Source organism: Netta rufina (assembly GCF_964035555.1).
Source record: "Netta rufina genome assembly, chromosome: 2".
NCBI lineage: Eukaryota > Metazoa > Chordata > Aves > Anseriformes > Anatidae > Netta > Netta rufina.
The window spans coordinates 802,849-818,279 of NC_140124.1; the positions used below are offsets into that span (position 1 = coordinate 802,849).

Consider the following 15,431-nt stretch of genomic DNA (forward strand, 5'->3'; position numbering starts at 1 on the left):
TTGTAAAGTCTGTCAATACAGTGTTTCCATTCTGAAGCCCGTGTCGGGTGAGTGATCGCGTTCCCCTCGCCCAGCCTCTGTGTTTCTCTCTGTGATGACTGCACACACTTGCCCTGCTGCACCTGGCTGTTATTTATCAGCGTTTTTCCAGGTGCCTTGCACAACTGGAGAACTGCACCGAGCCCAGCAAGGGCTGCTCCCATCCCTTAGTATCCGTGCCCAACATCCGAGGAGCCACGTCCTGGAGGAGCGCTGCTCAGCGCGGCTCTGGGGCTGCTGCGTGTGCTGGTGCTCAGCCTTTGGGGGTCGTGTTTTTAAGCTTTTTCTCCCCTGACATCTGGAAGCAGACCTTGGTTTCACACACAATTATCCCTGCACCTCCAGGAGCTGGCCCGTACCGTGCACAAATGCTGCGGAGGTGGAGCAGGGACGCTGCCGCCTGCTCGCCCACTGGCCCTGCAGCACCCACCGGTGTCCGTGGTGGGTGTGGAGACCCCCCCGTGTCCTCTACAGATCCCTCCTTCCTACCTCACCCAGCTGGGGTGCCCCCGTGGCAGCCTGGCGAGGAGGGACAGGGGTGCACAGGGCTGCAGGAGGGCAGCTGCTGAGCAGGGCAGCGCTGTGGGCACGCTGGGTTTTGCATCACGGCTTCTTCGCTTGCACCTACCCACGTTTTTTGTACTGGGGCTGCCAATAAACTGTTCCTGCCAGGCCTGGCCCCGCAGGGCAGTGTGAGCTTTTTGTCTCAGGGGGATGCAGCTCCTGGGGCTGAGCTCGGCCCCGCGGTGCTGGCCGTGCCAGAGTGCCTGGACAGTGCTTATTTTTTTTCCAGCCCTGTGTCCCCTGGGCTCCTCTGCTGGGCTGATAGAGCCTGGCTCATTGTGACCGTCCCCTCTCCCGGTCCTGCCTGCGGTGGGATGACCAACGGAGCCCTGATGAGGCCAAAGGGACTGGGACATGAGCAGGGTGGCTGTGGGTCACAGCCGGCAGGGGACACACGGGGAGGTGGCGTTTGGCTGGAGAGGGGACACCCCCCGTGCTCCGCAGCATCCAGCAGGGATGGGGCTGACCCATGCAGCGGGATGGGATGGGGATGGGGATGGGGATGGGGATGGGATTGGGATGGGGATGGGGATGGGGATGGGATGGGATGGGATGGGGATGGGATGGGGATGGGGATGGGGATGGGATGGGATGGGATGGGGATGGGGATGGGATGGGATTGGGATGGGGATGGGACAGGCTTGTGGCATGGTGCTGAACGTGGCAGCTCCCAGCTCCTGGGGGCAGTGAGCACGTGTTGGGCAATGCACGCGTGGCTCATGAGCCCGCTGCACATGGTCATGGGTTTATATCTGCGGTGCATGCGTGTGCTCCCTGCATGTGCATTATACGTCCGTGTAATATATACGCACGGCCAGCAGCTCAGGGCACTCACACAGACCTCATCCAGATTCTTCTCTGGCTGCTCACGATGCGGGTTAGCCAGAGGGACCTGGATGCATATTAAAAGTCGATCTATATAATAAATAAATGGCTCCATCCCTCTCCATACGCACACGGTGGGACGTGGTGGATCTCCCCTCTGTCCCTGTCCAGCGGCTGCCCCCAAGGTCCTGGAGCTCCATGCGGAGGGGACAGGCTGGGATCAGGGACACGCTGTCCCCACCACCCCTCACCAGTCCCTGACTGTCCCCAAAGCGTCCCAGCCCTGCCTTGATTCCTCCCCAAAATCTCCCTGAGACCAGGTGTGGCCCCATTTCAGCACTGCAGCGGTGCCGGGATGCTGCCTCATCCCGTCCCCCCCGTCCCCTCCCTTTTTCCGCAGACCAAATGGTTTCCTGCCCGTCCCCATGCTCGGTGTCACCGACTTCCCCCCATTGTCACCCTGGGCCAGGGGGCCCCGGGGTTGGGAACAGGAACGGGGCCATGTGGCGGGGGCTGCTGCTGCATATGGGGCCTGGATGGGATGGGATGGGGATGGGGATGGGATGGGGATGGGATGGGGATGGGATGGGGATGGGATGGGGATGGGGATGGGATGGGGATGGGGATGGGGATGGGGATGGGGATGGGGATGGGGATGGGGATGGGGATGGGGATGGGATGGGGATGGGGATGGGGATGGGGATATGGGATGGGACATAACAGCATGGTTTGGGACACGCTGGGACGGGATGGGATGACACAGGAGATGTAACGGGACGGGGCAGGACGGATGCGGCCGGACCCGAGGGGGCAGCAGGGGCTGACCCCGCCCGGTACCGGTGCCCGGGGCGGTGCCTCCCGTCGGTGCCGCTCCTCGGGGACCGATCTGGGAAGGGGAGGGGAGGGGGGGGTCAGATCGGTGTGGGAGGGGGGGGGGGAGGGACGGAGGGCGGTCTCCATGGCAACGCTGCCCTCCGGCCGCCATTTCGCGACACCACCGGGGCGGGGGGGGGGTGAGGGGACAACGAGGGGGGGCCCGGAGCCCCCCGCATCCATACCGGGACCCGGGGGGGGGGGCCCCGATCGCGGCGGGGGCGCTGCCGTCGAGGGGGGGGCTCCGGGGCCGCTCCAGCGGGGGGGGGGCTGCCGGTTCCTGCAGCGCTCCCCAGTCCCTCCCAGTCCCCCCCAGTCCCTCCCAGTGCCCCCCAGTCCCCCCCACATTCCCAAGAGGCCCGGGGGCCGCTCTGCGCATCCCTCCCCGCATCTCCCGTCGGTGGCGTCGGTGGAACCGGACTTTTAGGGGCGGGGGTGGGGGGGGGGGGGGGGGAGGGGGGACACCCGTGAACGGGGATCCCCTCGGGGCCATTCCCTGCTGCTTCTGCGGCCCCGCTGCCGCCGTTTCCCGGTTGGGGGGGGGGGGCCACCGACGGCGGGGGCGGCGCGGTGATGCCGTCGGTGCGGCAGAGGGCGCTGCGGCCAGCGGGCGGGGCGACCCCCACCGCTCCTCCTCCTCCTCCTCCTCCTCCTCCTCCTCCCCCCCAACCCCCCCCCAAACCCGGTTCGGCCCCCGGCGAGGCCCCGCGCGGCGGCGGCGGCGCCGTCCCCGTCCCGCCCGCCCCCTGCCGGTGCGGCGGGGCAGCGGCGGGGCCGGAGCGCCCAGCGCGGAGCCGGGACCCGGAGCCGTTCAGCTCGGTCTCTCGCCGCCGCCCCGTCGTCTCTCCCCCCCCCCTTTCCTCCTCCTCCGGTGTCCCCCCCCCTTCCTCCGTTCCCCTCCCCAGCCCCGTCGATTCGCCGCCTCCCCCCCCCCCCCCTCCCCACGTCGAGCCCCGGCGCTGCCCCATGCCCGGCGGCGGCCACCGGAGGTGAAGCAGCGAGCGGGCGCTGGATCCTCCCGGCCGCGGCCCCCGGGGCTCCGGGCAGGGAACAAAGGGGCCATGGCCGAGGGGGCTCCCGCTCAGGTAAGGGGGCGGCCGCCGCAACCTCGGCCGGGGGGGGCCGCGGCCCGGCCCCGAGCCGCCCCAGGGCCGCACCGTCGGGGCGGGCCGCGCCGTCGAGGCCGCGGCTCGGTTGGAGGCGGCCGGGCCGGGCCGGGGGCTGTCAGCACCGGGACCGCGGCTGCGCCCCCCCCACCCCCCCAACCCCGTCCTTTTTTCCTTCCCCCCCCCCCCCGTCCTTTTTTTTCCCTCCCACCCCCCCCCCGACGGGGCGGCGGCGGCGGTGGCGGCGGCGTGGGGAGCCCCGGGGCCGGGCTGGGCCTTCGGGGCCGGTGGAGACGGCGCTGCCGTCGGGGCCGCCGCCGGGGCCGGGGCGCCCTTCCCGGAGCCCCGCCGCCCCCTCGGGGCCGCCCCCCTCCCCCGGGGCGCTGCAGAGGCCTTGGGGGGGGGGGGAACCGGCGCCGCCGGGCCCCCCCCCATCCCCGCAGCTCCCCCCCGGTGGCGCCGTGACGGAGCCGTCTGGGCGCCCCCCCCCTTTGCTGTCACCCCCCCCCCCCCCACCTCGGTGACAGGTCCCCCGTGTCACCTCCCCGTCCCCATGGTGACAGGGCGGCCGGCAGGGTGACAGCGCCCGCCTGTCCCCCCGGGGTGTCCCCTCCCCGTCCCCATGGTAACGGGGCTGCGATGTCCCCTCTGTGTGTGTGTGTGTGTCCCCCCCTCCAAGTGTCACCTCCTGGGTGACACCCATCCCGCAGGACCCGGCCCTAAGCAGCTTAACGGGGTCAGCACCCAGCGGGGACACGAGACGGGACGGGGACATCGCCGCCACCACGGGGTGGCTCAGCCCCGAGGGGGTCCCCAAGCACCTCGGGGGGCTGAGGGGGGGTCCCCAGGGTTGTGCCCTTCCCCGGTGACCCCCCCGTCCCTACCCGCAGGCGCCGGAGCTGGTGATGCAGCCACGCTGCCCCTCGCCCTTCCAGCCGCCCGCCGGCCCCGAGCGCACCTCGGAGAGGGAGACGCAGACGGCGGAGCTGTCCCTGACGCTGGTGGCGGCCGTGCAGGCGGTGGAGAGGAAGGTGGACTCGCACGCCACCCGCCTGCTGGACCTGGAGGGCAGGACGGGGGTGGCCGAGAAGAAGCTGATCGACTGCGAGAAGACGGCGGCGGAGCTGGGCAACCAGCTGGAGAGCAAGTGCGCGGCGCTGGGCACCCTCATCCAGGAGTACGGGCTGCTGCAGCGGCGCCTGGAGAACATGGAGAACCTGCTGAAGAACAGGAACTTCTGGATCCTGCGCCTGCCCCCCGGCAGGAAGGGGGAAATCCCCAAGGTAACGGTGTCCGGGGCTGGGGAGAGGGCAGGGAGTGGGCACAGGGTGAAGGGGCTGCTTCCCAAATTCTTTCTGTGAGCGGGGACGGCCCCAACGCGGGGCAGATGCTCACCAAGGGGACCTGGGGGGAGCTCAGATGGCAAACCTGCCCTCCTGGGCAGCCCGGTGTGCCCTGCGATGGGATGCCCGAGAAGGAGGGAGGTGGAATTGATGGGGGGAGCATCTCCCCATAACCCAGCTGGCATTTAGGGAGGTTTCAGTTCTGGCTCGGCCAGCTGTGCCACAGCAGCTCACCTCTAACCACCAACGGAGGTTGAATCAAGGACCCATGAAGGCTCAGCGGGTCCTCCTCTGCCACTTTTGGATCCCCGAGGATGGGTGGTGGTACCCGAGGAAGGAGCACGCGGGGTCTGCGGTGCCGAGCACGGGGGAACCTTGGGGATCCGCAGGAAGATGAGGAGCGCCCGCCCTTCCAGCCTGGGCTCAGCCGTGTTCAACAAAAGGCTCCCACCATGAATATTCATCCGCTATTTGCATTTCATGACTCTGGCACCAAAAGTTTGCTGATGGGACCCTTCCCCACACTGGGAAATCAACAGCACCGGTCCCCGTGGGTGTTTGGGGGAGGAGGATCGACACCAACCCCGGGGGGAGGCACGGCTGAGCATCGCGGGGAGCTGGGCACAGCCCCTGCGAGCCGGCCGCATCCTGAATTTATCTGCAGAAATTACTGCTCGGCCAAACAGCCTCGGAAGCTGCCGTCTGCTCCCGGACAATTTGCGAGCAATAACTAATGATAACTCAGGGCCTGGGTCGAGTTTTCCCTGGAGTTCTGGGGTAATTGAATCCGGGGTTTTACGTCAGCTCATCAATAGAGATGAGGTCCAGCCGCGGCACCCGGTTTTTATCTCGTTTGCGCTCCCTCCAGGCGTGCACGAACCCGGGTGTTTGGACGAGCCCTTTGATGTCACAGGATGGAAACTCGGGTCTCGAAGTTGTTTTCCAATAAAAACACAAACCCGGTGGTGGCCACGAAGGAGCTGGCCATATCCACGGGGTGAAAGGAAGCGAGGGGCGAGGTAAGGTCCCCTGAACCCGTGGTGCTTGTGGTTGCAGGTGCCGGTGACCTTCGACGACGTGTCCGTCTATTTCAACGACAAGGAGTGGGAGAAGCTGGAGGAGTGGCAGAAGGAGATGTACAAGAACGTGATGAAGGGGAACTACGAGTCGCTGATCTCCCTGGGTAAAACACGGGTGCCCCCTTGCTGCCCCGAGGTGGTTTCTTGGGAATCCCTGGCTGCCCGCGGCCCCAGGCGTCCTCCATCTCCTCCTCGATTTCACAATTTGACCCTCCTGAGACCCAAAAGTCCCAGTTTAAAGGGAGACTGAAAAAATACAGGAGGAGGTTTCCAGTCCTGCTCTTGCCTCCTGGTGATGCACAATGCACCAGCTCAGGGCAAGGTGGGCTGGAGACCTCTCGAGGCCCCCTGCAGCCAGAGATACTCGCTGAAAAAGCTGTTGTAAGGGCTTCCCTTCGCCTTCTGGGTCTGTTACTCACGTACCTCTCCAGAGAAAACTTCTGCAGAGACCCAGGGGAAAGAAAAATTGCCTAAAGCAGCGTGAGCTGCGATCTGTTGGGGCTTTATCTGTTGGACCTGCAGGAGGAATCCCTGCTCTGCTCGGGCCAGAGGTGAAACACTTTTGGCTTCAGGAGAGAAAGGAATTCGCCTGCGAAATTTGAAAGTCATGCACAAAAAATGTTTGGGTTGGGTTTGTTCTTTAAAGCAGTTGCTTTGTGTGTGGCACCCGCAGCTCCTGCCCCCGTGGCTGTCCGGGGAGCCCACCCGCAGCACCGGGCTGCTCTGCGTGCGGGTCCTTGGTGGCTGTTCCCCAGTCCCTTCGTGTTTTCTCCCTTGTGCCGGGAGAGGTGGAAGCTGAGCCTGAGGATTCCCTCTCCGGTAATCCCTCCCTCTCTCTCCCGACAGACTATGCAATTTCCAAACCCGGCGTTTTGTCCCAGATCGAGCAAGGGGAGGAAACGCGGGTCAGGAACGAGCAGGACCTGGAGGAGAGCGAGATCATCACCGATGCCACCGCAGGTGAGAGCAGCGTGACGAGGGTGTGAGGGGAGCTGGGACAGGCAGGAGGGAGCAAGGCTAAAACACTCCTTGCCGAGAGATGTGGCAGAGGAGATGAGCAGGAGGAGCAAAAACAAACAGGGAAGGGTTCAGCTGATTGATGATTTGATGTCCAGGTGTGGCTCAACACAAAGCAGGGCTGGTGGAGCCCGGAGAGGGCACCAGGAGCTGTCAGCAGGGGAAAGATCCACGGTCAGAGCACATCCTTGGGAGCTTGGTGTGCTTGTGACCAACCGAGGGAGCTGCAGCCTTCCCAAAAAACTCCCCTCTGTCTGCTCCTGCTGCCTGGCTGGGCTCACCCTTTGCAGTGCCCCCGCAGCCCGTGCGCACCCCGGGGTGCTGAGGGGTCCCTGCACCGCTGGGGCTGGGCTGGGAGCTGGGCTGGCACCACCGAGCTGCCAGCGGGCTTCTTGGGCTCGAGAGAAGGGTGGACAGACAGACAGACAGACAGGGAAGGAAGGAGGGACATCTGCAGGGCTCGCTGAGGTGCTGGGAGTGGAGGAGGTGTCCTGGCAGAGGTGGTGTTGGCTCCGCTGCTGGTCTCCGGCCTCGGGTTGGGTCACTCCAACCTGCCCGGGCTCCTGGTCATGAGGATTTTGAAGTTAAATCAGGGCCAACAGGAGGAAATCCTCTGCTGGCTCAGCCCCACAGCCTGGGGATTTGGGGTGGCCGAGGGGCACCGAGGAGTGGGTGTGGGGTCCCCAGATCCTTCGGATTCCCAGCTCCTGGGGCTGACGCCGGTGGGCACCTCTCTTTGCTGCAGCTGGCATCAGGGTTGTGATCAAAACGGAGGAGCTGCTTCCCGAGGATAGCCCCGAAAACCCAGAGCTGCACGGGATGTCGGGACAGTCGGAGGGGAGTTTCCAGAGCCCGGACGAGGAGGCCGCCTGCGAGAGCCCCTACGGCTCCGTCTCCCCTCCCAGAGACCTGCCGGGCACCAGCCTGGGCGACCCCTCCGAGTACGTGGCTGACTTCAACGAGATCCAGAGGGTCATCGTGCACCACGGCAGCTGCACAGGTGAGAGGTGGGGAGAAGGCTCGGAGGGAAAATTGGGGAGAAATCCCCCCCCTCCGGGATCGGTGCTGAGCGGCGTCCAAAGGGGCACCCGACCTGCTGGGATCCCCTTTGGGAAAAGCCTTTCCCGAAAACTCTTGTCAGGGCAGGAAAGGGAGCAAAGCCAGGGGCTGCAGAGGCTGGGCAGGGGTTGGGTTTGGGGTGGGGATATCGGGGTGACAGCCTGGGGAACGAGGATGCTGTTTAACAGGGACAGGGCAGCGCTTCTGCACGTGCATGGGGTGAGCAAGTGCACAGCTCCGGGAAAGGGGAGCTGCTGGGGGGCGGATTGCAAGGGAAGGGACCTGTCCCCGTGTTTGGGGACCTGTCCTCATGTTTGGGGACGTGTCCCCAAAAACACAGAGCTCATGGAATGTCCAGAGGGCAGGGATGAGGGTGGCTGGATCTGTGGTGTGTGAGCTTTCGGGTGAGGCCAGGGGGTGGAGAAAAGAAGAGGAGGTCTCAGTGGGCACCTCGGGAATGTTTTTTCCCCTGCTGCCCCCTCTGTCAGAGAGGAGAGGGCCGTGCCTTGGAGACAACCCGGTGTGGGCTGCCTCTTTGTGGGAAAACCTGGCAGCTCTTCCTAGAAAGCCTCTGGAAGGTCCATAGCCCGACTCAAAGTCCACCGTGGGGATTCACCATGCGCCCACCCTCACCAAATCCTGCTTTCTCCCCGCAGAGGACGGGATCGTGATCAAGACGGAGGAGGAGGAGGAGGAGGACGACCCGGACACGCTGGAGCCCTGCACCATGTTCTCGGGGAGGACCGAGCCGCCCTCCTTCCCCAACCACGAGGCCGGGCTGGGCTGCGAGGCTCAGTGCAGCTCCAAGGCGCCGCCGCGGAGCCTGGCGGCCGGCCGCGTGGGGAAGCCCCCCGCCTGCGAGAGGGACTCGGGGGAGATGAAGCCGGCCATGGCCCAGCAGCGCAACCGGACGAGGGAGAGGCCCTACATCTGCCCCGAGTGCGGCAAGAGCTTCATGCTGAAGATCAACTTCGTGATCCACCAGCGCAACCACCTCAAGGAGGGGCCCTACGAGTGCCACGACTGCGACCTCAGCTTCCGCAACAAGCAGCAGTTCCTGCTGCACCAGCGCAGCCACACGCGCCGCGGCGTGGGGGTGCCCCGGCGCCCCGAGCACGGCCTCAAGCCCCAGCCGCGGCCCCCGCCCCCGGGGAAGCCCTACAAGTGCTCCGAGTGCGAGAGCAGCTTCAGCCACAAGTCGAGCCTCAGCAAGCACCAGATCACCCACGTCGGGGAGCGGCCCTTCACCTGCGGCGAGTGCCGGCGGAGCTTCCGCCTGCAGATCAGCCTCATCATGCACCAGAGGATCCACGCCGGCAAGAGCGAGATGGCTTTCCTCTGCCCCCAGTGCGGCAAGAACTTCACCCGGCCCTCCCACCTCCTGCGGCACCAGCGGACTCACACCGGCGAGCGGCCCTACCAGTGCAGCCAGTGCGAGAAGACCTTCAGCGAGAAGTCCAAGCTCACCAACCACTACCGCATCCACACGCGGGAGCGCCCGCACGCCTGCGCCGTCTGCGGGAAGGGCTTCATCCGCAAGCATCACCTCCTGGAGCACCAGCGCATCCACACGGGCGAGCGGCCCTACCACTGCACCGAGTGCGGCAAGAACTTCACGCAGAAGCACCACCTCCTGGAGCACCAGCGGGCGCACACCGGCGAGCGGCCCTACCCCTGCACCGAGTGCACCAAGTGCTTCCGCTACAAGCAGTCCCTCAAGTACCACCTGAGGACGCACATGGGAGAGTGAGGGGCTGCCACGGCTTCCTCTCCCTTCCCTCCCTTCCCTCCAGCCCTCCTCCTCCTCCTCATCCTCCTCCTTCGCTCATCTCTCCCCCCCCCCCCCATCCCTCCATCCCCTCCCACCCCCCCGGCTCAGGGCATGGACATCAAGGAAGCTTTGTGTGGTAGCGCCGCTGCTCTGGTGGAGACAGCTAGGCCGATTGGAAATAAATTAATTAATTAAAGCAAGCAACGCGCGGCAAAATTAAGAGATTATATATATATAAAATTAACAGCAGCAGCTGATTTAGGGAGGATCCTCACCATCGACAACGACAGCCAACGACAAAGGAAAACCTGTACAGGGTGTTTTGCCGGAGTAGGACTCGTAACTGCTTTTTAAATCTACTGTTTGGTTTTTTAAATAAATGTGGAGGAACTTTTTATTTGATAAGCAAACTTAGGATGGCCAAGCTATATATATATATATATCTTTTTTTTCTTTTTTTTTTTTTTTTTTTTTTTTTTCTCTCCCGAGTGCTCCGCAGGCTGATTGTGGCACAGTCACTTTTTGCCCGGGAGCTCTGCAGAGGTGCTGCTGCCCCGGCGCCAGGCGCTGCCACCTCTCAGGGGTGGCCGCGGGGCGGCGGGGAGCTCCGGCAGATGCAGGGGGCAAGGAGGGTTCTCTGTGTATCGAAACTGGAAGCGCTGACAGGTGCCTGCCCGGCTCTCGGGGCTGTGACGCACTCATGGATTATACAATAGAATAAAATGCTAGTTCCAGTCCAAGGACATCTTTCTGGTAGGGCCCCGCCACCGAGGCTCCTCCAAACGCTCGTTTCTGGCAGCGGCGACCCCGGGCACCCGGCCCTGCTGCTGCCACGAGAGCTGTGCCCAAGGGGTCACGGGCGCGAGGCGCGGTGCATGGAGGCAGGAGGACATCCCCTGGGTCCTGCCGTGGGTGTGTGGCCGTGTCCCCAAAGGGCTGAGACCCACGAGCCCATCCCGAGCTGCTCCTGCTCGCCCCCGTCCTCCTGCGATGATCCCTGTGGAGTCACGGTGTCCCCGTGCACAAAACTTTGGGGTTTATGCTGCTCTCCTTAAACACATCTCAGCGAGCTGGGCTGCCTGTGCCCTTACCAGTGGCATTGCAGTGCCTTTACCATCTCTTCCCCCAAATCAAGGGGGTCTTGCTGCCGGGAGACCCCCGGTGTGCAGGTCCCTGGTGTCTCTGAGCTGTCCCCATTGCATCCCGGCCACGTCTGGGACAGCAGCGCTGGGTTCCCGGCCGGGCACGGGGCCGTGGTGCTGGATGTGGTGTGAGGAGGTGGTGTCACCAAACACAGCGGTGATGGGAGAGGCTGTGGGGGCCATTAAAAAACACGATTTTTGGGTCATCTGCCCTGCCGTTTCCAGAGCCAATGCTGTATCGAAGCCCTGGCATTTCCGCGGTTCTCAAAGCACGTTTGCCAACAAGGCTCGTGGATATCGATGTGTGCGTATGAACAGCTCCTAAATTTGTCATTCCCAGACTCTTCCGAGCTAGGAAGCAACCCAGCACAGCCAGGAGCACTTTGGGGCTGCCAGGGCAGGCTCTGGCCAAGGTTCCTGGGTCTCCACCACCGGGCTGCTGCCCAAAACGTGCTGGGAGCTGTTTGGGGTTTGGGGTCTGGGTGCGTGGGCTGGCAGTAGCAGCCCCGGGTCCCCCCTCTCGTAATCAGGAAGATGAAAAAAAAACAAGAACCGAACCGATTCTATTTCTCAGCACCCCGGCAACCTCCTTTTTTTAATTCCTAAGAAGAAATAGAGGGAATGGTGGGCAGCCCTGGGGGGCAGGATGGAGCCCGGAGCCCCTCACTGGGATTTATTTGCCTGCGGAAGGGGCGCAGCGAAGCGGGCGGCCCCAGGAAGCCGCTCGAGCAGGGGATTACGCTGGGCTCCCGCTTGTCCCAGCTGCTGCCCTGGCACAATCCCTTCAGCTGCATTAACCCTGAGCCCGGCGGGTGGAAATCGGTCGCCGCTCGGCACCGCCGGCCCGCTGGGGAGAAGCTCCCGGGCACGTTTCAGGCTGTAAATGATTTAATTTCTTTAAGTGGTCGAAGCACCCAGGGCGGCCGTGCCGAACCGCAGCCCTGAAGGCTCTGAGTGCTCGGGAATGGGATTTTTTTTAACCAAATTCCGAAAGCTGAGACCCGAAAGCATGGACACACAAAGGGAGCCATGGACACGTGCACACACTTGTGCACATGCACAAGGTGGGGTCCCCAGTAGGCAGGCGTCGGGGTCTCCTTTGGGAACAGATTGGGGGGCATTTTGGGCACAGGTTGGGGTCTCCTCTGCACGTGGGCTGGGGTCTCCCCCCTCAGGAGCCCCCTCCTTCAGGGGCACACCTCGGAGGAGCAGGAGTTTCTGTTCAAAATTTATGTTTCTGTTCCGATTTACGGAGCGCATCCGAGCCGCAGCGCTGCTGTCACTCCCAGCCTCTTCCCACAAATCCCACTTCCAACACCAAAAGTTGTTTTTTCCTAATAAATAATAATAATAAAAAAAAGCCCAGAAACTTCAGGGTTTCCACACGAAGCTGTTCCAGAAATGTTCCTGGCCAAAACAGCTGCACACCGGGCTCTCTCTAGCCGGTTGGTAGCAGAGGTGGGTGCTGTCGCTGAGCTCAGCCTTTCCCATCCGAGGTCACCTCAAAAACTGTGCCCCACTCACCCCTCTCTGCCCCCCCAGGGTCTGTTAGGTGATGCAATCTCACTCCTGCAAATCTAACCCCCAAATCACCAAATATGCTTTTATTTTCCTCTAGGAGACAGTCCAGACCATTATTTTTTTTTTTTTTTCCTAGAAAAACAGAAAGAAGAGTTTAATCCCCAAGGAGAAAACAAAAGTGATGCGCTGAAGGTTATGTGTCTGCCATGCCCTTCCTGACTGTCCGCCCACCCCTCTTCATTGGCACACCCCGTGTTTCCCTCTCCCCATCAATTTTTATCCCCATCCCCATAACATTGCTGTTTCCTCCCTGTCCATCCCATATATCCCTCCATCCTGGCCTCGTTCAGCTCCGCTGTCATTTTGGGACATCCAGCCTTGCCACCTCTCTCCCCTCTCCTCCTGCTCTCCCCCCAAACCCTTTTTCCCTTTCCCCGTGCTCTTTGTCCCCCATCTCTGCAGCACCGCATCCTGCTTCGTGTGATGTTATCTGGAGCCGGAGGTGGTTGCACCTCTGTGCTGGTGCCCGGGACCCAGTGTGGCAGTGGCTGGGCTCTGGGATGTTGCCACAAGAGGTACCACAAGAGGAGAGAGACCTCCTGTAATTCCGTTTCCTTCTTCTAGTGAACCTGCTGAGCACGTTGGACAGAGAAAGGGGGAAGTTTTTGGAGTTGCTGGGCACAAATGGGGAGAGAAACTTTCCAGAAATGAGCTTCCTTATCTCCTTGGGGCAGTGATGGGTTCACAGCCCAACATCTAAATCCAGTGTCCGTCTAAAACTGGATCCCTTCGTTTTAACTGGGTCTGCTGTGAAAATAAAGCTCTACTTCCACGCCAGGAGTGACCCAGAGATGCTAATGCCACATAAGAGCTGGGGCAGCACTCGGCCCTTGGCTCTGCTGTTTCTGAAGACTTTCTCTTCTCACACTGTGATCTGTAAGACCTGGGTTAAAAGTGGCAGTGGGTGCACACCTTTGGCTTTTAGGCAGAGACTGGAAATGCCTCCGTGTGCTCCCAGGGCTCCCCGTAGTCCTGGCAGCATCGTAGGGCTCAAGGCAGGTTGAAGCCATCCGCAGTCCATCTGCTGTCTGCCCTCCCAGTTTTGGGGATGATGTGCAGGATGAGCCTGCCCCAGTTTCCCCCACACTGTGGTCCCCGACGTGAGGCCCTGGAGGAATGGGCTATCGAGCAGAGATGGATGCAGGGGGTTGGCAAACCCCATTGCATCCGTCCCTGGCACGTGGCAACGCTGCCCGGCTCCATCCTGCTTCGGGGAGCATTTTGGGACCAGCAGGGAGGGCAGTGAGGGTGCTGTTCCCTCTGAGGGGTTGTGGTGCTGCATGTGCACTGGTAGGGCCCAGTGTGCTCACACAACCCTGCGAAAGAGGAGGGAAAAGGTTTTTTTTTTATATATAAATTGGTTGGAACCAGAAGTGCTGAGGTACTAGCAGGCCAGCTCCTGTTCTTACCCGTCATCATAGTGGTTCCAAAGAGTGCTTATCAATACGGTGATAGGCGCTTTATATATATAAATATATATAAATATAAATAAATATATATAAATATATATAAATACAAGAAGCTGGTTTGCTTCTCAGCAGGAAACAGACCGACATTGCTCTCTGTTGTGCATTAGTGAAGGTGACACTGGATGCAGAGACAGCCAACCCATCCCTGACCATCTCAAGGGATCACAAAACCTTGCATATTGGAGAAGAACACCAAAACCTCCCCGAGAGACTGACGGGCAGTGCCAGCATCCTGGGCTCCCAGGCTGAGGCTTTACTGGGAGCTGGAGGGGACAACTGGGAGGGGATGGGGACAACTGGGCTGGGGGGTGGCCATGGTGTCTGTGCGGAGGAAGGACTCAGCATGGCCATGGGGAACATGCTGCTATACTGGGCAGATCTCCCAGTGACAATGTCCACCTGTCCCTGCAGAGACAGGGAGATAAGATGAAGAAGGCGAGAAACAGGAGAGGGGCAGGGAAGTTTTGGGTGCCTGTGGGGTCTCTGACAGCGCTGCTTGGCTCTGGCTTGGTGTGGTGGGGGCAGTGCTGGGACATAGTCACCCCCTACCCAGGAACTCGGGGTGGAGACACAGAGCTGCTAATAGTGCTGGGAAGTGCCCACATAAAACATCCAAAAGTGTTCCCCTCCCTGAAAAAGAAAAGTTCAGGGCCCAGCAGGGTGCTGCAGGGAGGGCTGGTGGTGGCAGGGGTGTGATGATGATCTGTGAGATCCCGGGTGGTCAGGGGGAGACAGGAGGGAGCAAATGCTGTGGTGTCTCATCAAGGGACCGCGAGCACCCCAAATGGGGTGGCAGGGCCCAGGCAGAGGGATGTGTGGTGTCCTGGAGCCAGGGGATCCCCCAGCCAGGCCCATACCTACACTTATCAGGGCTGATAACATCGGACCCACCAGCTCTGCGGCTGGAAGGGCAGCACTGGGAGCTCTGGCAGAGCACATCCCGGGGGCTCAGGCCAGCAGCAGAGATCTGCAACCCCTTATACAAGGAGAAAATACGGGGCCTGTCCCACTATTTCCCTATTTTTCAGCCTACAAAACGGGATCGTGTACAGCCATTGCTGCCTCCATGACCAAGGGCCGGAGGCAGGGCTGACACTACAGGGCAGGGCACAGCGAGGTGTCTGTCCTCTGAGAGGTCGGGCACGCATCCATTTTGCAGCCGAGCAAAATGGATGCGTGCCTTTCCTCCCCGTTCGCCCCAAGGGCCGGGGAATTGCCGGGCGGGCAGAGCACGGAGGAGCAATGAGCTGTGCAGGCGCCGCAGCCCTGGGAACGCAGCAAACGGCCGGGAAACGAGACAAAGGGGACCTCGTGCTGCACTGAAAGGGGACAGACGGAGCCCAGAGGTGCCTCTGGGGCTCTGCTGAGGGTGCCACCGGGACGTGCCCCGATGTTGGTGTTGCTCAGGGGAGGCTGTGGGGCTCTGGAAGGTTCCAGATGTGCTGTTTGTGACAGACGCCTCCATTGCTGTGTTGACTGCGGCAGTGCTCGGCTGGACGCCGGCGCTCAGCGCCTCCCTCCCTGGGGACACCGCTTGTTTATCACCATCAGGGGCATTGTTTG

The 15,431-nt window shown here is 62.2% G+C and overlaps 1 protein-coding gene across 1 annotated transcript; it reads left to right on the top strand.

Annotated features, from left to right (window-relative positions):
• The first annotated feature begins 3,277 nt into the window (after nucleotides 1–3,277).
• Nucleotides 3,278–10,326, top strand: LOC311207208 (zinc finger protein 783-like). The gene is made up of 6 exons (XM_084283135.1): nucleotides 3,278–3,386; nucleotides 4,298–4,690; nucleotides 5,807–5,933; nucleotides 6,676–6,789; nucleotides 7,592–7,846; nucleotides 8,562–10,326. Exons 1-6 carry the CDS (start codon nucleotides 3,363–3,365, stop codon nucleotides 9,653–9,655), a joined length of 2,007 nt encoding a protein of 668 aa, XP_084139261.1. The 5' UTR covers nucleotides 3,278–3,362; the 3' UTR covers nucleotides 9,656–10,326.
• The last annotated feature ends 5,105 nt before the right edge of the window (nucleotides 10,327–15,431 follow it).